At 38.3% G+C, this 23,744-nt stretch overlaps 1 protein-coding gene across 5 annotated transcripts in view; it reads right to left on the reverse strand.

The window, feature by feature from the left end:
* The window catches only part of SRGAP1 (SLIT-ROBO Rho GTPase activating protein 1), a 139,674-nt gene that overhangs the window by 43,445 nt on the left and 72,485 nt on the right, over positions 1-23,744 (reverse strand). For all 5 annotated transcript variants that reach the window (XM_005519318.3, XM_088055030.1, XM_088055031.1 and 2 more), the window contains exons 4-7: positions 17,701-17,763; positions 7,953-8,135; positions 7,434-7,562; positions 293-514 (exon numbers count right to left, since the gene is read on the reverse strand). In XM_005519318.3, the coding sequence (XP_005519375.1) occupies positions 293-514; positions 7,434-7,562; positions 7,953-8,135; positions 17,701-17,763 (597 nt within the window). The remainder of the gene's footprint in view (positions 1-292; positions 515-7,433; positions 7,563-7,952; positions 8,136-17,700; positions 17,764-23,744) is intronic.

Genomic DNA, 23,744 nt, shown 5'->3' on the forward strand with positions numbered 1-23,744 from the left:
GGTAAAGACATAAAGTCACTGCTTACACTGGTGTTGGGCTGAGCATGGGCTGGCCAGAAAATTTATAGTAATGTCATTATGAGTGATACAGAATATAGTAACACTAAACAGTTTTTATATGAGAACTTTGAAGCAACAGACAGTGCTGCAAGTTTTGCAAAATGTTATTGCCGATCCACTGACTTTTGGGTAGCTTTTACCAAACCCTTTGTAAAAGGGTTTGGTAAATGATAAATTCTCTATCCTGGTATACAGAAACAGTCACTGTGAGGATACTTGTCAGTGTACAGACCTCATCACCCATATGAGATTGGAACTCAAATTTCATTGGTGGACAAAAAGCAGTGGGGTACATTTCCATGAATCTCTGCTTGTCACTGCGTGGCTCCAAGCTGTCAACTGCATTTTCAATGATGTCTAATCCCTCATGCCTGGAAGTTTCAAGGTTATACTCTGCAGAAAGGTATGTTCTTAGGGCTCTGTTGAGACTAGCATGGTATCCAAGATCACAACACTAAAAAAACAACAAAGGGAAAAGAAAACAAATTTATAAGGAGGAACGCCATTCCAATATCACAGTCCTGAAACTGTCACTAAAATTTTCTGCCCTGAAGTTTTTCTATCTTTGAAGTATTTAACAAAATATCTTCTAATTAAAATACACTACTGGGGTCAAGACAGTAAGTATTTAGTATCCTCAATCTGTTGCAAAGATTAACGGACAGTTTTAGAAAAGAGATCAAGTGCACATGTGTGACAGTTTGCTTATCAGATATAGAAGTGCAGGCACTGTATTTATATGAATAAAGTCAAGGACTCCACACACAAGTGGGCTTTTCAGTATCAATAGCATCTGTAAGCCCTGAATCACCTATTTAAACTGTCATCTAAGTTAACGACAGCAGCAAAGTGAACTTGAAGCAATTCCTGCTTGCCATGCTTGTGCCCAAACAAAAACCTCCACAAATACATTGAGCATAAGCAATCCATCTAAAATGCTTTTTGATACAACAGGAAGGGTTTAACACCTTTCCCTAATCACAAAAATGTATTTAATGTAAACACTTTATTTCCCAAGCTCATACAGAGCCAGCAATGTACATAATGTTACTGAACTCAGAAAGTCATAATTTATGTCTTTTTTTTAATACGAAATGGAATGTAATTGAAACCTAATTGGTAAAACATAAAGTTGTGTTTGTTCTCGAATTTTAAACATCCTCAGTTTGCATTATTCATGTTTTGTTAATATTTTAGGGAACAGCTGAATGTATTTTAAAAATGTCACAGCAACTGATTGTTTCCCTACATTGTACAGTAAATACCCTCAGTTTCTGCTCAGTGAGCCTCCAGGTAAGGGGAGATCTCACCTCAACAGTGGAACATCAGTTTGCTAACAGCTGCATACAAAGCAGTGCTCTTTATTCACACAGGTGAGACCTTCCCCAACCAGAGGCCAAGGCCTGGCCAGAGCAGTCAAAGCACTCTGCTTTAGGGCATCCCTCAGTCCCCAGTCAATCCTCCTCAATGCCCTCCCACAGCCTAAAGTCATCCATCCCTGCGGGACTTGCAAGGTAACCATGGAGCTGGGTTTGAATTCAGTCCACTGTACCCTATATGCATATATGCACTGTTTCTATAAGTACTTCCCTCACAGCTACTACAAACCCCACAGGACTCATGGGACCACATTCCCCTCCCTTTCCTCTTACTTGAAAAAGGAAAGAAAGAGACAGAGAGGGGGACCAACACAGAGTTGTACACACTAAAGGAAAGAGCTTTCAACCTATTTACCATACCAAAACCTGTGTGTAGAAGGGAATGAAACACTCCACACCTTGACTTAGGTAAGGTAATGATTAGCGAAGGAGCTGCTTTCTGAAATCTAACAGAGAACTGTTTTATCCAGAACAAAGCTTCCAGAAAGAGTAAGTTTTCATTCCTAGCAAGTGCTCCAGGTAGTGACTGCAAATAGGCCACTGGCTCTCCAAAAAATGATGCTGAACCATTCAAAGAAAAAGAAAAAGATGTCATGTTCAATCAAACACACATATGTTAACCTCTCTCTTTTGCATTTATAAAATGGAAATTTGTGTTACACTTACTCAAACAGCCACTCAACTTTTATACTGAGGTGCATCTATATTTCAAATAACACCAGCCTCAAAAATACTATTTCTAAAAGAAAGTCTCTTGGTGTTTTTCTCTTGTTCTATGTCAAATCAGATCTCATATTTAATTCACTATCTTGGATGAAAAAGACAGACTAAAAGTGCTGATAAGAAAGTGAATTGGGACAGCTGTTTTATTTCATGTGCATTAGTTTCAGAGAGACCTCATGGAAGATTAAACTGAAAAGGAATTAGAAATAGAGGGCAATGCCAGGTTTAGCATTGCCAACTACCCATGTGTTATAAAACTACAGCCTGAATTTTGGCTCTAGTGGATTAATCTGAGTATTACTAGAAAGCATATTGATTTACAATTAGAGCCATGTGGGTTTCTGATGCAGCTTTTTTTCAAGCTGGAATATAAGATTGCAACCTTTATGCTGTGACACAACTTCATTGTTTAACCCTTAATCTACACAGCCAGTATCACCACGATCATCTTTGGCAAGTGAGGACAGCTGAACAAGGCAACAAATATGGCCCCTCACACAAGACATTTTTCAAGTGAAGCAGAGTATCCTGCCAGGCTAAGGCATTTTCTTGCAATGCCAATGCCAGCAGAGAAAACAAAAATTAAATGCAGATGCTGAACTAATGCCTTATCACAAGTATCTCTTTGAATGGAATTAAAAACATCTGAATTTGGCATTTTGCTCCAATTACTTATGTAAAAATACAATTTGTATGAGGGAAGTTATTTTTTAAAAGCAAAATTAAACACTCAGACATCACAACTCTTAATTCTGGAAGGCCATAGCCCACTTTCCCCAAAATTTGGAGACATAGATCATAATAAGAAAACAGCTGTGTCACAGTATCTTGGTTACCCAGAAAGAAATGTACTGATTTCACCTGCTGGAAAGATAGTTTAGAAAAGAGAGTTGTCTATACACACACACACGTGCGCACACATGTATTTACATGATTTTCAGGAAAAAATCTGTAGATTTGTGGAAAGACTTCCACAGTTCACGTGAGCGACCACAGTGTCAACCAAAATAAATAGGAGTCTTGGAGGTTAACTAGTCAGCACACTGAGGGTACAGGCAGGGTGGTTATCTACCCACGGATCTGCTGCCTATCTGTGGGCTAGAGAGATGAGATTTTACTTGATGAGATTTTTACTGCACTTGGTGCAGTAAGACATGAAGATGAAAAATAACAGAAGGAAGTCAGAGACTAAGAGTTTGTTTGCATTTCTGGATTCATGAAGACTTTTGGTAGGGCAAAGTGAAGGGAGATGAAGGATGCATTTGGGATAAGTGTGAAAAATTAATTTTGTAATTTGCATTTTATTCTTGTATGAAATTAAATCTGAAGCAGTCTCAAGGGCATTTACTGCCTTTATTGTACCCCAGAGTATATTTAGGCTTGAACAAAACCAACTGCAGTGCTTAGCACAGAGCTTCAACCAAACCAAGCTGCTCTTATTTCATTTAATTTTGTTTCAGGAATAGTAATAAAATTCTAATGTCAACGGAGAGAGAAATGAATAAAAAAGCCCTAATCTCTGAATAAGTCACTTTCTAAGTATTCTGGTACACAGACATCCACATTCAAATCAAAGGGATCTAAGGATACATATTTATGAGGACTTACGTAATAGATTGTGAGCTGCACACACTTTACCCTAGTTTTAAACTTGGCTTTATGAATGATTAATAAAGAACCTTTGCAGAATAAATTAAGTTCACAATAGCTAAATGTTCCTTAACTTCTTAATGATCCAAAACATGCGTACAGCAATTAGAGATTCAGAAACTCCACTTTAAGAAAGACCACCACATTAATATTTTATTTATTTCAGCAGCAGAGCAACAGTAAAGTTGTTTTGATCACTATTTCCTAGTATTTATTTTCAGATCATACAATTGCACAGTAAGTCTGAAAAAAAGTCCTTACCCTCTTCTTATATTCAGACAAATTTAATGAATGTAAATGAGTAAAAGTATGTGCCATATGGACAGATGCTGGCACCAACAGTCAGACTGGCAGCAGTGTATAGTCTGTTGTTCCTCTGAAATTCAAAATCTTAAAAAATTTTGGCATACTAGGTAAATCTTATTTAATTCAGCCAATCTTTATTGTTTTTTACAGGTACAAATTAAAAAAACCAAAACTAATTCTGTTCTGCACTTGAACTAGATCCCACTCTAGTCAGCAGAGAAGAAATATTTAACAGAAAATTCAAATTCCTCTAGTACAATATGCAGAGGACAGAAATACACTGTGCATATCAAATCCTGTTTATCTCTCTGCTTCTTTGCAAATGTTAGTCTCATCTGTCAGCTCACTAAATGCATTAAATCATCCAGCTAAGACTCTAGCAATGTTTTTATATTGCTTTTATCACAAGAGCTTAAAATGAGCAACACATCATAATTTTAAGTCAGAAGCCCTGAGCTCTGTTAATGAAATGACAGAGTTGAACAGTTCAGACTGAGTTCAGATGGGGAACAGCAATTTAGGATTTTCAATATAAGTCTCATATGTGGAAAATGCAGTGGAATCCAAATGGAAAGTAGTTTGTTTTTTGGGTTTTTTTGGTAAAAATTAGTAGTTCTACTATCCCCCTCCACCTTCTTAGAAAAAAAATTATGGAGCACTTTACTACATTATTGCATGTATTTTTGCCATTTTCATCAGATATATTTTTCACTAACATAGGAAAACATTCCATTTCATTTACGGGCAACACCAACAGCTTGGGAAGATCTACATTCTTCCATGTTAACTGGAATTCAGACACAGAGGAGAGGCAATCCCCTCTGTACAGGCAATGAGAGAGAGTTCAGGGAAGCACAGGAAGTCAGACAAGCAAATTGTGACAAAATAGAGAGGACAAAGAATGAAATTGTCACCACTGCTCTGAAAACTGCAAACTGTACCGTGACATTACCAGATTTACAGAATGAAGTAGTCTGGACTGTTGCAACATATGGCCACTGGGAAACATGTTGTACATTCCAATGATACAACTCCAAAATCTTGCCAAGACTCTTGCATTTACAAAAAGAGTTTCCTTTGTCAAGTGGCAAACACTGTCTAAATACCAATGCTTTCACAGCATATTCTGATTAAATACAAATGTCTGAAAGACACTTCATTTAAACAAGCTCACAACTGGATTAAATTAGCTCTGAAGCAAATTCTGGTTGCACATGTTTACAGCCTACTCTTACAAAAGAGTGATGCAAAGGGCAGCTAGACTTTCCATTTAAATTCCTTAGGGAAGAGTAATTTCTCAAGCCATTTTGCCAAAAGAATATTATTGTGTACATTTGTCCATGGCTTTCAAAAAGACAGGCAGAGTAGATAGTACTTTTCTGTGTTACTAAATATTGTGGAATGTATATTTTTATTAAAAACTAGCAGTTAGGAAACTCTAGTCTACATGGTTGTTTAAATACCTTTACATACACTAACTCCAGTGAGTGTTAGCTCTGTGTGTGTAAGGACAGAAAGCTTCATTTCTCCTCCCCTCACAATTCTTAGTAAACCTCCAGGCTTGTGGTTCCTCTCCTCAGTTTTCACTGCTACAGAAACCTCTGTGGACATCACTGAAGTGGGTAAAAATCACATGCATTTTCCAGCTTGATAAGGTTCTGACCAAGTAGAAACACACACTGGAGACATTCTCTGAGAAATGTGAACTCTGAAAGGGAAGGCAGGAGAGGTGACAAAATGAGCATCTATCCAGCTTCCAAAGGGGTGAAGGCAATGGAAACAAAAAGAAAGGGATTTTTCCTTCCTTCCAGAATCCACGAAGAATTAATGAAGTTCACATGTAGGAAACATGCCCTAAATACTGACCAAAAATCTGCCATCCTTTAAGCAGTAGCAGGAAAATCATCCATTAGGTAAGGTCAGCTTCTCACTTGGGGGGTACCCCAGAGGGTGGTTTTCTGACCTAATCGTCCACCTGGTAAATCTGGTCCTGGTAAATGCTTTCATTGCCCAGGCAGCCTAGAAGAGTGGAGCAAGTTGTGCAAGTGGATGGATACAGATTAGACAAGGACAGGCAACAGAATAAACCAGAAGAAATCAGGAGTAATCATGCAGTAGCAACTAGGAAAGGAATAAAAGAGATGCTGAAATAGAGACAGAAAAAAACATTGAAAAGATGAAAAAGATTCACTGCCATCTTTTGTAGGAAAGCAAGAAAGAAATGAAGCAAAACTATTTGAAAGGGAAAAATTGTAACAAAATCAGGCAAGATTTTAAAAATTCTAGAAAAACTAGAAATTACAAAGAAAACTTTGTTTTCTACCAGTATTTAGACGACATATAATAAAACATGGTATATGCAGCTATTTTAGTCCACTGATCTCAAGAAGGTATTTTTCCCTTTCTCTTTCTTTGCTTCTCCAGTCAGTAGAAAAGTGACACTTCTTGTCAATTTCTGTAATAACTTACTCTACATTAAAAACCATAGCTTTATATTAATGTTGTTTACTATTGCATGCAACATATGTTACTGTTGCAGTAGCAAGCATATTCAAATATTTAGAATTTCAAATGGGCCGTAGAGGTGGACCCACTAAGCTATTTAACCTGACATTACAAGTGAATGAATGTTCTGGGGCTTGTGTTTGCTATCTCTGTATTTTCTCTATCACATATGGTCAGCTTACAAAGAGGGTGGGATGTGATAAGGGTGCAGGATGCTCCCTCTGCATCATGTAAAAATGTCAGTAATACAGGAGACTAAAAATACTGGCACAAGCCAACATTAGTGTATAACCTCGTCCTTTAGGATGTTCTCATACAAACCCTTACTAAGAATAAGTAACAAGTGTGCCGACAGTATAAAGTACAGGATTGATTTGAAGTCAGACTGCATGAAGTAGGAGTAAGAAGCCACTGTATGTATGATTCAATGACTAAACGAATGAAGCTGAAGAATTTTGAAAACATGGAAGAAATTGCTTCTTTTGAATTAAATACCATTAGATGACCACTTAAGAAGTTTATCTTGTAAAAATACTTAAATCCCACAGACTGTGCATAATGGAACTGTTGTATTTTCTACTGACACATGAGGAGCAAACACAATGCTAGAACTTTAAAGGAATGGGTTCAGCATCTTACTGGCACTTTATTTTGTGGAAATAAGGGAAAAACTTCTGATTGTATCATACAATACTATAAACAGCAAGTGCACTGTGAGCAATCCATATGTCAAATATATTCCCTTTAAAAAGGAAAAAAAGTATCATTCCTGAACAGAATAAACATAAATACAAATATGCCAATACTTACATCGATTAAATCCGAAAGGTCGTGAATATAATACTTGAAAACAGAAGCATTAGTTGCTTCAAGGGTGAGCAGGTATTCATTACGGGCCTTAATGGATTTCAGCTTGTTTTCAGAATATTTTGCTTGACGCTAGGAAAGACATTGCATATTAATGTATTTTAATTACTTCATTTTTAGTATGCAGCAGAAATGGTAACAATTCAAGCACACATTCCAAGTAACAAGAAAGAATCTTAATTTCCAGCCTGTTACACATACAACAAATACAATACAAAGTGTAAACTTAGTATTTCCTTTCAAATGTGACAAACTTTATAGCAATAATTATATTGGGAACGAAGTATTCCCCTATATGAACTGAAATTGTGTCAAGTTATCTATAACCCACTGCTAGTTTATTATGTGTACCTTGCTTAATTTTATTTCCCAGCTGGATTTCTCTAGTCTAGTATCATGCCAAAAAATGTCAGAAACGCACTGAATTTATTTCAAATGAAGTTAAATAAAAGGACTATTTACTTTTTCCTTCATTTTTTCAATCTTTTTCACAGAGCTCCGTCTCTGGTGCCTTTCTTCTAGTCGAATATGAAAAACAGGGTCTCCTGACCTCCCAATCTGTTTTTCTTCTTGCTTCTCTGCCTCCTTCAGTTTGCTTTCTGCACTGATGCTCTCTGCATGATACATATGGTATGTTTTCATGACCTGCAAAAGGCAAGAGTCAAAGGAGAATTGGAGAAAATAAAAATATAAAGGTGTCTACAGAAAAATCACAGGATCTTTGAGCAAAATGTTGACTTATAAACATGAATCTTGGGTAAGTTTCTTTGCCAATGGAGATTGAGGACTTTTGGCTGAATTTTTCTTTTCTGATTCATTTAATAGTATTCCAAATAGGGATTTTTTTCTTTCATTTCTCTGTTAGGAAAGAGCAAAAGCCATTCTTATTTAATTTCAGTATTCTTGTTTTCAAGTAAAAATCTAAAATATCAAACAACAAAACGAAATGTGTCAGTACCAGATCTATCTGATACGTAACTATCTTTTGGGCTAAATAACAGCTTGGCTGTGGACACTGATTCTTTGAAAGCAGAAGGATCCCTTCAGCACTGAGGAAAGGGGAAGGAAGGAGAGGGAATGGGACGCTTTTGCCTGGGAGCAAATCCTCGGATTGCTGGATGGCTGTCCATGGCCTGGAAAGAAGTGTCTGCCCACTGCACAGCCAGCAGACTGAGCCCGACATAAAACCAGATGAGAACTGAAGAAGGAGCTGCCTGATACATGAACTTGTGAACCTGTGCAATGTTTTCACCACAGACCCAAAGGCATCTCTCCTCAACATACATGCTGGGTCTGCAGGTGAGAGAGCTTGGGTTCACAGTATGCAAATACATTGCTTGCACAGGCCACAAAGAGGAAAGGGACTGGTTTAGCCCAGTCTGCCCTTTCTTCTTCAAGCAAGAAAACCCTCAGCCTGAATGCTGTGTAATGGACAGCAACCATCACAAACTCCCCACCTCTGCTGGGTAGGGCTGTCTCTGCCCACTTCCAACAAAGGAAGCATCTTTCTGCCTTCCCAAGTCTTTTGTTTTTTGTTTCTTTGTGGTGTTAAGTTTAGAACACTGAACAAAGCAGGAAGGCATCCTCAGGCAGCCAGAGGCCTCCTCTCTTCTTCTAAAGGGTGCCAGAGCTCTCACCAGCAGGTATAATCTTTGGGTGGAGGCCATGCAGACCATTCACATCTCAAAGGACACACAGGCAGGGAGGAATCAAACCAGCTGCTTGTGTGACCCATGGAGGAGACCAATTTTGTGACGCTGCCTTGAAATATTCCCTTGGGAAGAGTGTACTTTTTGTAACTGAGTGGTTAGGTTCGATACAGTCTAAGGAGTATCCATAGAGTGGCAAAACAGGGAACACTACAGCTAGATATTGCAAATTCACTACAGCACATCTTAGCATGGATCAACACAAACCAACTGCATGCCATGCCAGTGGGTGACTGAATTGATGCTTATTTCAGATCCTGTGCAGCAGAAAGACAGACACTTTCAGAGAGATGCAATTTTGCATAACAATGTATGCTATACACCATAACTGTGTATGTCATTACTTAAGACTGATGCCACTGATATTAAAAATGAAACAGGCAACTCTTCACCAGCTTCCTGTAGTAAGGTAAAGCAGCTGGAGATAAGCACTAAAAAAGTTGCCCTGTTTTTATTTTAAGAAACATATGCTTACAGCTCTGTGGTGAAAAAACCCAAACTGCCAGGAGCAGGACTTAGTGTTATTGCTGCTGCTCCTCTATAGCACACTGTGCTCCAAGGCCCACGCAGAGTGCAGAGCTCCCTGCCCAAACACTGCCTACACCCTCTGGGAACAGCTGCTGCCCCACCAGTTCACATCTGCACACATGAGGCAGAAAAAACCCCCAGAGATGGACAAAGTTGGGTTAGGAAGAGAAGGCAAGCCCACAGGGCTGAGGTCTGCAAGGTTCCCAGTTTAACCAAACAGCATTTTCAGTCTCCTATATCCTGCACTGTTCCAAAGGCACTATTAAAGTTGTTGATAATCAGTACCCAGGGAGCTTGATTCATACAGCCACACGGAAACAAAAGAATTTCTGCAAAGAGAAGAAATGGACTTTTTAAAGAAATGGTTTATATAATAAAACAGAGAAGCACAGCAAGTGATATGGCTCTTATTAGAAATGACAGGGAAAGGAAATTAAAAGCAAGGCTGTGCCCTTTTCTCTTGGCCTTTCTATTCAAATCTTTTAAGCGTTTCCTTACATGAGGCTAGAGGTGTTTGCTTTTATTTTTTATCTTTTGTTCTGTGACATCTCTAGAGACTTTTTAGTTGGTGGGACAAGTCATGTGTCTTACCACCTAGAAAAGTTGCTATATTGTGTACCCTGCCTGAAGAGGGAACTATGAGCCCTGATGGAATTAACCCAAGAATTCTCCAAGAGCTGGCTGATGACATCACAAAACCTCTCTCTCAGTTTTCGAGCGGTCTTGGGAATTAGTGAAGTCCAGACTGACTGGAAGCTGGCAAATACTGCCCCAGTTTTCAAGATGGGCAGGAAGAAGGACCCTGGAAACTACAAGTCTGTCAATCTCACTTCAGTGCTTGGTAAAGCTATGAAGATTATTCAGGGAAGTATTGAGTAACACCTGAAAGACACCACAGCCACTGGTCACAGCCAGCACAGCTCCATGAGATGGACGTCCTCTTGATCAAACTTGATTTCCTTTTATGGAAAAGGGATGCCAGTTGATGTAATCTTGGATTGCAGTAGATCTTTCAGTACTGTCTCTCAGAGTATCCTTCTTGATAAAATGTCCAGCACACAGCTGGATAAACACACCATGTGATAGGTGAGCAACTGGCCCATTCATTGGGCACAGTCAAGAGTGAAGGGGGTGACATCAGACTGGTGACCTGCCATTAGTGGGATTCTGCAGGGCTATCTTGGGTCCTGTGCCCTTCAACATCTTCATTAATGACTTGGATGAAGGACTAGAAGGAATATTAAGCAAGTTCACAGGTGATACAAAACTGGGAGGAGCTGCTGACTCCCTCCAAAGCAGAGAGGCCCTGCAGAAAGACCTTGACAAATTAAGAGAACTGGGCAATCACCAACCTCATGAAATCCATCAAAGAAAGGTACTGGTACTCTGCACCTGTGATGGGGCAACCCTGGATGGACAGACTAGGGAATGAGAGGCTGGAGGGCAGTGCCATGGAAAGGAACCTGGGGGTCCTGGTCAAGGGAAAGTTGAATATGAGTCAGCAGTGCCTTGGCAGCCAGGTGGGCTACCCATGTCCTGGGAGGCATCAGGAACAGCATCACCAGCCAGGCAAGGGAGGGGACAGCCTCACCTTGAGTATTGTGTGCAGTTTTGGGAGCCACAATAGAAGAGAGATATAAAGCTATTGGAGAGTGCCCAAAGGAGGGCAACAAAGATGGTGAAGGGCCTTGAGGCTGTATGAGGAGCGGCTGAGGTCACTTGGTCTGTTCAGCCTGGAGAACAGGAGACTGAGGAGAGAGCTCATTGCCATCTGCAACTTCCTCGTGAGAGGCAAACACTTCTTCTCTGTGGTGACCAGTGACAGGTCCTGAGAGAATGGCCTGAAGTTGTCAGGGAAGTTTAAGTTGGATATTAAAAAAAGGTTCTTCACCCTGAGGGTGGCTGGGCACTGGAACAGACTTCCCAGGGAAGAGGTCACAGCACCAAGCCCTGCCTGAGTTGAAGAAGCGTTTGGACAACACTCTTGGGAACCTGATGTCACTCTTAGAGATGGTCTTATGCAAGGCCAGGAGCTGGACTCAATGATCCTTGTGGGTCCATTCCAACTCAGCATATTCTGTGTTTCTGTATCAAATACATCTCAGAGTTTTCTAACAGCATCTCAAAGCACCTAAGTAATGAAACAAGGATTTGTTCTGCTTGCCAAAAGCAGTAAGCATTGAAGTTTTTAACAGACTAGCAGACTAGGCATAAACATCCTTCTGCAGTGGCTGACACTTCAGCTTGCCTCCTTGTTGAAAGAAGCATCCCTTGAAGGAGTACAGGTATATCACTGTTCTCACCAATGTCTCCACATTGACTCCACTAGCTTCACATCACAAAGGAGTATTTCTCACCACTTGCCTACAGCACATGCTACCAAACCCAGAGTGTCTACCTCTACAGTGATTGACAGGCAAGTTTTGTGGGAGAACTACATGGAACTCATAGCCTTCATGCAAAACCAATATATCTACTTGAAATCCATGTTCTCACAACAAACTCTGCACTAGTTCTTGGTACAAAGGGTTTCCAATAATTAAAATTTAAAAAGAAGCCCTTTCTCTGTATTCACAGGGCTGGACATCAGTTAGAGTCAGTCCTACCCAAGCCTCACTGGCTTAGGAATCAATGTATACTCTATGAAGAGCAGTGATCAGCCTATGCACGTGACTCCTGTCCAGTCTGTTACCTTGATAACACTGCTTATCTCATGCACTAGTGACATCATTATTTTGCAAGCCTTTAGGGAAAACTCAAGATTTTTCAGACTTTTTCATGATTTTTCATTTCAATCCTTTTTTAAGAGCTGATATTGCAGCAGCTGAACTTAATTTGAGAAAGCATTAGAGAGACATGTATGGAAAAATAAATGGGAATAAGCTAGGGAGTTGGCTTCCAAGTATTTCAGTGCCTACTTCCTCAATTAGTTTACAACTTGCAAGTTAAGTTGCATATATAATTCTTTCCCTTAAAACTATCTCATCTTTTTGCCTTGGAGTTTTTAAGACTGTTAGATATTGTTAAACACTCTAGCACTCTTAGGCTTTCCTAAATAGACTTATCATATGAAAAATTCTGAGATTTGTAGGCCTCTGATCTGTGAACAAGCAAGAGATTCACAGATCTGTAATTCAAACTATGAATAATATAATGAAACAAGCAGTAATGCTTCTCAAGTGTCCACCAAGCTGCTGAACTGACAGACCATCTGTGAGAGTATCCATCACAGAACTGACTTTAGTTAGAGTCCAAAGTGCTTATTGATCAGCCATCAAGTATGCACTGAAAAAAGAGAGCAAGGTTTTAATTTTGCAGGTACTGAACTGTTACCATGATATTGCTGCATTTCTCCACCATAGTGAACCAGCATTGTTAAATGCATACTAGTACCTTTCTAAAATTAAATGTTGAGTTTATCTCCTTTTAATTTAGCAGGTTTATTCTGCTGATACAGTGATATAAAATATATATTTCTGTCAGATGACTGTGTCAGACTACAAGCAGATGAAAAAGATTATGCTACCCTAACTATGTACTCTCACATTTGTAGGTGACAGACTGTTCACTTAGTAGTATAAACATCTCAATTTGTGTGCCAAAGTTTCAGCATCATTCCTAAGAGCTCAGCAAATAGGCTTAAGGCAGAAGATAATATTTATCACAAGGAAGGGCACACTAGAGTACATCCTTAGATAATTATTTTATTTAACGCCACAGTTGTTATCTAGGCAAATCCATCAACAAGACAGTAATTAGTGCTGTACTTCTATAGGCTATTAATGAAGAATGTTCCCATAGCAGGGGACTGGCTTTCCTTCTCTACACGAATACTTATTTTCTAGAAAACTCAAACCAAGGCAAGACTGAAAGTTACAGAGTTAAAAATCTATTGAAATTACTGTGTTAACATGTACTTTATTTTTATAATAAAACTGCATAATTAAGAGCTTTTTCATAGTGTTTGTCAGGAAATAGGAATTTCCTGGAACAATAGCTCATCCCCAGTGCATTTATCATGTTTGAATTGTTTTAGAATTGTCTCTGCAAAGCTGTGAGTTCTTAGAAGGTACAGTTTGCAAGGATTTAATTAAATTGCGTTAGTTAGTGCTCTGCACAAGAAATAAGTAAAATCTTATGCCAATTCTACCACACCAGTGGCCTCTAGCAGTTAAATGGGCCCAGTATAAGCTGTTGTCAGCATCCTGTTTACTCACTTCCAAGTCAAACTCTGATACGGTTTTAGGTATTGTTACTTATATATTACAATCAATGCAGGATTACCAATTCCACCTTCTCAGATCTCTGATGTGCCTCAGTAAACTGCACTTAACTTTTTAAAGAGAATTCAGACTCTGTGTTATTTCAGTAAAGAAAAAAAGAAAATCTGGCAGCAACTACCTTGAGAAATTAAACAGCCAAGATTTTTAAAGAGTAAAATAAATCAATGGAAAATGCAAGTGGCATAGCAGTCTTGTCTTTTTTAACATCCAAGCTGCTTTGGACTGTCCCTACTTTTTCATTTTTCTGAGAGCTTTATATTTGCATTGCTTGCGAAATGTGTGATGCCAGTAGGATTAATTTGGAAAGTCAAGTGGGAGACATGAAGATATACTTTTATGATGTACATCACTTTTCTCCACCACTTGCCCTCAGCCTTGTTACTGGAACAGCTCTGTATTTTTAGCAAACTTCTGACTTTCCTGATGTCTTTAGAGGACACTTTTGAATATGTCCTGACCCCTAAATAAGTCCAGTGAAGACATCTCTCCAATACAAGCCAAAAGTCTGCCTACCTTCTGTTTCCTGTCACTCCCCATCACTCAGATACAAATGCTACATACCAGTACTTTATCTGACAAGGCAAGGTATTTTAGATTAGAGAAACAGAAGAAGAGTTTGAATGGGAAGTTTTCTATGTTGCAAAGATGATTTATTGCAAAGTCAATAATCTTGTCTCTTTAAGTCAATGTCTAGGATTTCTAAATCAATCAGTTCACAAAAAAATACAACCAAACGTTTTCCAGCTTTCCATCTGACCAACTTTTCTTCCTGTCCAGGAAGAACTCCTATCTGTGACCCCACACAAGTAACTGAGCTCCCCTTTCCCCATCCCCCCTCACTGTAGTTTCTATAGCTTATATTCTTATCTAAAGAGTAAGAGAGGAGTGCAACTGCTGGGATGCTGCAGACCTGAAAATATTGTCTGGCACAGCCATGGAGAAACCAGGCATAGTTATAAGTACTTGCCAGTCATAATTTACTGAATTTACAAAGATACAAAATGAAGCTTAGCTATTCAATTGGTTTTAGAATGATGTTTTCAGTCCTAATTTTAAAATCCATGCATAAAATACTGAAAATTGAAAATACAGAGTTTTAAAATTCCTTCTTATTTGTCATAAAACATGTAGAAAATCTATGTAATGTAACATTTAAAAAAACTTTTACACAGAAGAGATGGAAAATTAGAAACTAACATTTCCCTTACAAAATTCTGATTATTCCAGCAAAATAATCCTGCTTTGTTCTGAGAACATCTTCTGAAGCTGTGGGTCACCTGCTTCTGTTCTTATTTTTTCAACAATCCTTTACATGATGTGTAGTTTTGTTTTTTGTTTTTATTTAACTTCCCCCCCCTCTATAAATCATGGGGCAAACAAGAAGATGACATCTCCTTTTTGTGACTGAAATATTGCTGCTGGAGATTAAAACTGTCAATACTTGTTCTGATAAGTATGATCCTATTCTCTACATAGGAAATATCATAAAGAATTAAAAACCAGTGCAAGAGGTCCCCATCTGTCTAGATACTGTTCTCTCTTTATGTACAAGAACAGACATAATACACAGATACGATGATGACCATTCTAAACATGCAAGCAGTGAAACAGATGCTACTCTGCACCATACTGTCACTTTATTATGTGTGGGCTTTATTTAGCTAAATGTGGACATGTACAGCTGCCCTTTGCAATCAATGAAAAGCTGGACAATAAAGTTAACAGTACAGATCACTTAATCTGAAGCAGATTCTTGCATCTGATTAAAGTGGTCTCATCTGCACATATTAGATTTCCAGGGACTTTAACTGGAACCCCTATAGCATGCTAAGATATTTGTATATACACTGCAGATGTCTGAAAATCATGTGAAGTAAATTCCATCCCAAGAAACCATCTTGCAGCAGGCAGCCTGACTCAAATTGTAGACAAATTCAGAATTATTATAACGTAAAAAATATTCCCATTTAAGAAATAAATCTTGAATTCCGAGAAAGGAATTAGCATGCACTGGAAGCCATAGTATGGAAGTTAATATCTGATTAAATCTAATTGTTATCAGTGTGAAGACAGAGCACTAGTGCAAAGAAAAAGATTGAAAATATCCAAGTCCACTCCTGCAGATTTTCACTGGTACTTCAGAAACGTATTTCAGCACATGCTTCACTGTTTCCCCGTCCTGGGAGCACAGGCACTAATCCCAAGCCTCGCCAGACACTGGAGTTATGCAACTGTTTAATTGAAACAAGACTGTATCTTCAGGGCTTATTCAGCACTCAAGTCCCACTTGTGCCATGGCTCCTGCAGTCACTGAGCCCCTGCAGCTGCATGAATTGTCTGTGGCTATCGCTACTTTGCAGAAGCTGACCCCAGAACACTTCACTGACTACAGGATTCAGTCAAGAAGGCTTTGCAGTATCACACCCTACAAAATTGTGGTGTCATGATTCAATCCCGAATGAAAAGAAAAAGGGGGGTGGTAGTTTAAGGAGGGCTTTGGGAATCTGTGTCCATAACAATTCAAAAGAACTCAGGGCAGAAAGACAAGTCTAATTTTCTTTGGATCTCCTTTTTGCCACCTAAGTTGTTCTTGAGTTCAGATGTTCTTCAACTCGGCCACTGACGGCTGCACAATTTTCCCTAGGTCAAAAGAAAAATCATCAAGATGCACAAAAGTAATGTTTGAGCTCTGCCTGTGGAGATGTGATCACTGATAGGTTCCTAAACTTCACAAATGTTTCTTGATATCAATATTGTAAGGCTTTTTTATGGTCCTCCAAATCTTGACGATGGGGAACAGAGCTGTCTAGAGACTGTTATGCAGGGTACTGGAGCATATATGTTTCAGTTTTTCCAGACAAAAAAAGAGAATTTAAATGTGCAACTTCCTCAATGAGCAGGAATCAACAGGCTTTTATAAGAGATGCATATCACCAACTCTTCTTAATTCTACAGCTGTGTTTTTAAAAAAGGGTAATTATTGCTTCTTTTCTTTTTCACAACATACCCCCTCAGAAAATAGCTGGGGAAATAGTTATCAGGTAGACAAGACATTGTTTTGCAGTAACAAGTTGTGTAAATGGGTTTCAAACAAGAAAATAGTTTCAGACCTAAGTTCTCTCAGATTTTCTGACAGATTAGCAGAAGCATGCCAGAATGTTCACAGTGTTTTTTTGTCTTGATCTCTCTAAATGGTATGGAAAGTCTACAAAATCCTCTGTTTTTCTTTTCATTATTTACTTATCCTAGTCAGGGATGGGAAAGGGCACATAAGTAACATTTAGACAGCACTGGATTGGCAAACACCTATGATTTTCTACTGGGTGCAGTCCTCAAGTCAAACTAAACAAATGGCAGCATGGACAAAAACAACGCAGAAAAATAAGTTTTCTCTGGTACACTCTGAGTACCTATGTCTCATTAATAAACAACAAAGCTTATAATAAATTGGCTTACCAGAATCTGGGGGGAAAATAAGGGTTGAAAGTAAAGAGTAATCCTGAAAGCATTAGCATATGTATTTTAAGTAAGTAAGTAGTCTTTTCAAAATTATAGTTTAGCCTTGTGTAAAAGACAAAAATAAGTAACTCCATTGGGGGTAACTTAGTTGATGAGAGACCACTTAAAGCTTACAGAAGTAGTCTGATATGGAATTTGTATAAGATAAGCTAAATAAGTAACTGTACTTACTGTGTAAAGCTCGTTAAGTACTTTCATTAAGTCTTCATGAAGCTGAAATGAAATCTCTTTACTCTGTAATTAAAAAAAACTCATTAGAAAAGGGCATGTAAAAACTGCACCATACATTTCTTTCTTGATATTTATACTTATTGTTCATCCTGGACAGTGAATGCAATCTTGCTCACAAAACCCATTCTGAATTACAGTGCACTAAAAAGAGCAATTCAGGGATGCAGAGGCAGACAGATAACATCTGGACAGAAGACTTATAAAAAGAAACCCAGAAGTAATTGAAGATATTTTTCCCATAAAGCATTAGGAAATTAGATGCCAACAGAAAGGGTAAAGTTCAAGATTAATGTTTTTAATAGAACAAACTGTGTACTGTTTTATAATTGCTGTGATATATACAAAAACTAAACCATGCAGACTGTGATACTAGAGGGACGTCCTGCCCAATTTTACATCTAGGAGAGTCTTTGTTTCTCAGCACATGCAACTATCTAAATATTTATGCAAGAAATAATTGTGGCTCCTCTCTGAAACAGACACCCAACTGCATAATATTCCACAAAGTGGGCTTCTGAACCAGCTTTGTTTAGTTTTTCTGGACTGTGACTTTACTTTCATTCTGACCAAAAAAAGAGAAATGCTTAGCAGTAGTTATTATCCAAGCAAATATGTCAAAACAAGAGTATTTAATTGGTTTCTCATTGAAATATACTCCTTTGTTAGTTTTCCACAGCAGTTCAATCTGATGAAAATGGTGGCAACTGTGCAAGAGTTGAAGGCATTTGTATCACAGCCTTTGGAAAACAGCTACAGAATAGAGCTACAGGACTTGGCAAACAGCCTGGCAACACTTCTTCTGTGATGTTCAGCATTCTAACATCCATGCTGGAAATGTGAGATTTTTTTTCTGTGAATAAATAGATAATTAGTCTGGCTTCTAAAAATTCCAACCGCATGATAGATAATGGCCTTAGCTATGAGGAATACTTTGTATTTGTATGGAAGCCAAAGGAAAATCCCCAGGGACAACTCATCTCCAAAGCTGCTAATGCATACTTGGTCATCACTAAAACACCTGAAAGAATAATGGTTTCAGAATGAGAATTTGCAGCACTGCATCCATGTATGAGGAAAAACCACACTGCACATCCCACCCATTGTGTCTCCCAGAAGGATAAAACAGACACATACAGCAGCTCAAACAGAAAAATGTGGTTTTTTCTCCTGCTCCTACTATCCTACCCCAACTCTGGGAAGTATTTTAAAGCACCTGTTGTATCACTTACCAGTATTCAATCCTTATATGCAAGAAGGTTTGACACTGACAAGATAGGAATATAATTTAAAAAAAAAAACTTCAGTGAAATTCTCCTATTCCCAAGGGCATTAGCTGTAGTAGCTAAGGTACACAGGATTACTATGGAACTTTCCTTATTGCTTATACTTTTCAAAGATTGGTATTTTTATGAGGCATGCATTAGTTCTGAAGTATCTAGAACACAAGGTTTACTACTTCCATTTCTTTGCAAATATCAGATTATTTTCATCTAATAAGGACAAAATTTCTTACATGTAACAGTACAAAGACTGCTTATGAAGAACTGCAGATTTGCAAAGCTGCTGCAGGGAACTGCCATAAAATCTTTAGCAAAAATTCAGAGTTGCTTTTCATTGCTTTACATTGGCACCCTGCCTTTAAAAGTCAGCAGTGCAGCTCTAACACAGCTTACACACATCCTCAAAGCTCCAAGCAGAGGCCACCTGTTTATTCTCGGACAGCTGCTTCTATAGTGCTGAATATGAGTGGTTTTTAAAATTATTTTAGCTGAAAGAAGGGCAAAACATACAAATAAGATGTCTGACATTAAGATGAGAGCATACCCATGTGGGAGGAAACTCTAGAAGAACTCCAGCTTCAAGGCATTTATCCCTTTTAACTTTCGCTCACAGCCATCTTGAGGCTGATGAGAAGTCATGTCCTAAATGCAGCAACAGCAATTCTAAGGCAGGATGCCTTAGCCTGGTAGAGCAAAGTTTGTTTGAGAAGGTGGGACAGAAAACCTCAAATCAAATTCCTCTTTACCCCTTGAGATTTTACTGTAAGCAAAGTGCACAGCAGTTCATTGAAGAATGCAGCCTTCTTTTCTCTTCTTAATGCAGTCCCACCTTAATGCAAATACACACCAGATGAGCTGAGGATTTGGTGAATGATCAGTACTTTAGTGGGACCCATTTCCTCCCTTTGCTCCTTTCAAGCTCTGTCCAGCACTCTAACACAAGCAGTCCAGCCCTCAGGATTTACTGGCTAGCATGCATATATGATCTTTTCCAGGGCAACACAGTGCAATGGTAAATTTGAAAGTGAATGTAAGAGATCACAATAGAGAAAGATGCTTTTGTAAAAGGACAATAGGCTTTAAAATAGAAAGCAAAAGGAGAAGGTGGGAGGTGATCAGCAAAAAAAATGGAAATTGGGAAATGACAACCAAGCAACGCCACACAATCACAAAGAAATCATCCTTCCACCACTTCATCTGTGGACTCTAACACACCGAGGATCCCTGCAGTGATGGATAACATTTCAATTTATTTCAATTCTGATGAAAGATTTTGTAGGAGTTGTCCAAAAAAATCAAGAAATTTGGTTAAACTTAGCAGTATAAGAGGGATTTATTTTTCAAGACCCATCGCATTTTTCATTACCATTTAAGATTAAGAAATACTGACTTGAGTGGCAAGTGATATGGCTTTTAGTGTGTAATATATGGCATGTTAGAGCACCAGTTAAGAAGTGAATTTATTTTCAGTGGTTAATTGCTTTCCTATTTCTTGTTTATGCTACCCATTCCCTGCAGTAGGGTTCAGCGTGTGTGAATGGTGTGCTCCTCTAGGAGCATGTCCTCAGGGTACCCAAACAATAGAATATAAGATGCAGCACACATTTTCCTGGAGCTGAGTTAATAACTCTAATCAGGCTATTAGAACCAGACAAACAATCACTGAAGGTGCTTATTTATTCACTGTGTCCCTGAGAAACACACTAGTACCTATTAAGCAAAAGAAAGAAGAATATAATAAAAATGTTAGAGCACATGCAAATTCCTGCTAAAAATATTATATATGTTACTAATCTGGTTCAAGGCATTAAGTGACAGAGGTCTAATTTTTTCACCTGGTATCAGCAGAGATCATACCCATGCTACAGACAAGCAAATGTACCTAAGTGTACCTAAACTCTCCTTTCAACACACCAGTGGTCCTACTGATGTTATCAAAATTTGCATTTCTGGATTAAAGTCTGAGCAACTCAAAATTTTATACCACATTAATACATTTTCATTGAAGTCTGTTAAAAAATTTCCATCTATTTCTGTTAAAGCATCCTTTGGCACTCCAGCTTTACTCTTGTTTATTTCAACTGAAATTTAAGGGTCAGTCCAGTTCTTCCTGGAACTCTTTAGTGGCTGTATTTAGCATACACAACAACTCAGTTACATACTTTAAGGAAAATATTCTGTGCCTATTGCTTTTAAATGAGTCTGCTGCTGGTCCCTGTGGGAAGTGAAGTGCAATCCCTTCTTTTATGGAGGTTTCATGAGCTGTGTGACACTAACATGGCCAACTCAGCAAAATTTTGTCCCAGACATTGCCATTCTATAGCAACAAACAGCTTTGCTATCCTTTTAAACATTTAAATGTTTAAGAAAATGATGCAAAAAATCTATGTGCCACAATCTGTATAACACCAAACAGATTCAGTAGGTAGTCATGTTCTTTGTTAATAGCCAGATTAAGGAACTAAAATATTTATTACACTTGGTTTCTCCAGCATCTTTTACTGTAAACATTAGAAGATATGTTCATCTCAGCTTATGTAGATTTCTGTCCAAGGAAAATACATTTTTATAAAATATAAATATACAAATCTGCTTAAGGATTTGGTGGGTATGTGTTTATACAGTTGATTATTACTGCTGGGGTAACCAAAATCACTGCATGAAATATTCTGCACAATATTTTTCCCTTCTGCTTGACATTTATCCTTATTACTTTATTCTTTAATTGTCCTCATGATATCAACTTCCCCATCTGCCTGAAGAAACGTGCAAGCATGTAAGGTTTGAACTCTGCTGCTTTATTTTTGTAATTTTATGTGCATCATGCAGGCCAGGCATCAACAGCAATCTTACTGCTTTTATATGCCAGCAACTAAAGAGAAGAGATTAGGTGCTTATCTGAAAGTATGAGGCCTGACATAATGTCTTCCAATAAAATGCTACAAAATCTCTGTATTAGATAAATCTTTGTCCTGCATTTAGTACATTTGAACAGATGCCAGTTCCTGACCACTTGAAAAAAAGAATGACAAATAGCTCCTGGGAGAACAAAATTAATTGATATTGACATGTTAAGGAGGCCAGAGTAGACAGCAAAGCCATGTACAATCAGGTATCTGAATACAACATATCCTGTCCCATCAGACCATGTAAGGTAGAGCCAACAGGGATCATTTCCCTGAAACAATCTAAATGTCCAGACAGGTGTACAAATGCACACAAAAGGAAAAAAACAGAATGATGAAGAACAGAAAGCAGGGACAAGGACAAGGTACAAAAACAAGGAACACAGACACCCTCAACACTATATTTTACCAGTGGCTATTGCACACACCTTTTACAGAACATGTAGAAAAAGGGGTTGCTACAAATTTTGGCTTGTGCTATATCTCACATAGGAGGGGCAACAAAACAGTACTCTAGTGGTAAGCGTGGCTGGGCAATGGGGAAATTATTTGATCTTTTCTTTACTACAATGCAAGCTGGAGTCAGTCTTAAGATACAAATTCAAGCCACACTCCTCTAGAAAATGTTGGACTCACTTAATGGAAAAGTTTCATTTGAGAACCAACATGCCCACCAGCAAGATGGAAAAAGTCAGTAACTTCTACCATTGAGAAGCAGAATGGCAAGTCCCATTCTCCTGGAAGGAAAAAGGGAGAGGAAAAAAAGAGGGAGTAGAAAGAGTCAAGAAGTTCAGAGTGATTATGAGTTTTCTGTTGTCTCGCCTTATCTTGCTTGTGGGCAATGGGGCAATGGCTCAGACACTTTCCCCTTCTGCAGCAGGAAGACTGTGGTTTCAGAGCAGCACAATGAAGATCTGTTCTGATCACAGACTTCGTGTATGTACTTACTCTCCAGACCTGGAAATGGAGTAAAGCACCTTGCTGCTTCAAGACTGATGAGGAACTAAAACAAGGTAAAAGTAGTGATGTGTAACACCGTTAGATTAATAAGCTGTAAGATATATAACTGAAAGATCTAATCATTGAATAGAGAGAAACTTGACTAACTGGTATTTGTAAATTATAGAATTGTAGACATTACATGCTCTTGTATGCAATACTGTGAGAGCAAAGAGAATACAGGTGTTTCCTGCTCTTGACAGGACACACTTGTTAGTCTATTTTTAAAATATTCATATTACTGCTTTTCTTGTTATTTATATTTATTACTTAGAGAGACAGTATATATTCCACAGAACAGTATGATCAGATTCCAGAGTGGAAGTATCTGCAGGAGATGGTTTGTCTCTACTTTAATTCAAAATCTGTGAACAGTGAACAAATTCCATATGCTTTCATAGGGATATGACACCTATTGAGACTGATTATACTTTTCTCTGACACTATTTTATTCTAAGTACATTTTTTTCCAAAAGTGATCTGCAGGATCTGATTCAGAAAGAATCTGCAGAAATTGACAGAATTTGCGTAAATATGCTATTTGATGTTTAAAAATCTCCAACAAAATCAATGCCACTTTCTTCAGGGAGATTAAAATTTTCATGGAGGACACTGTTGGCTGTCACTTTTCTCACTCTAAGCACACCTTCTCTTTGCCCCTGTGACCTCTTTCTTGCAAAGAGATCTGTAGCACAGGACATGTGTTTTGCATGTGATCTTTTTGTTGCCTGGTAAACATCCATTATGCAGTTCTGTGAGTACCTTAAGACAGACTGCTCATTGACATCTGACACAAATT

Source organism: Pseudopodoces humilis, chromosome 5 (assembly GCF_049639895.1).
Source record: "Pseudopodoces humilis isolate 2021_Gansu_Grassland_sample_001 chromosome 5, ASM4963989v1, whole genome shotgun sequence".
NCBI classification, from domain to species: Eukaryota; Metazoa; Chordata; class Aves; order Passeriformes; family Paridae; genus Pseudopodoces; species Pseudopodoces humilis.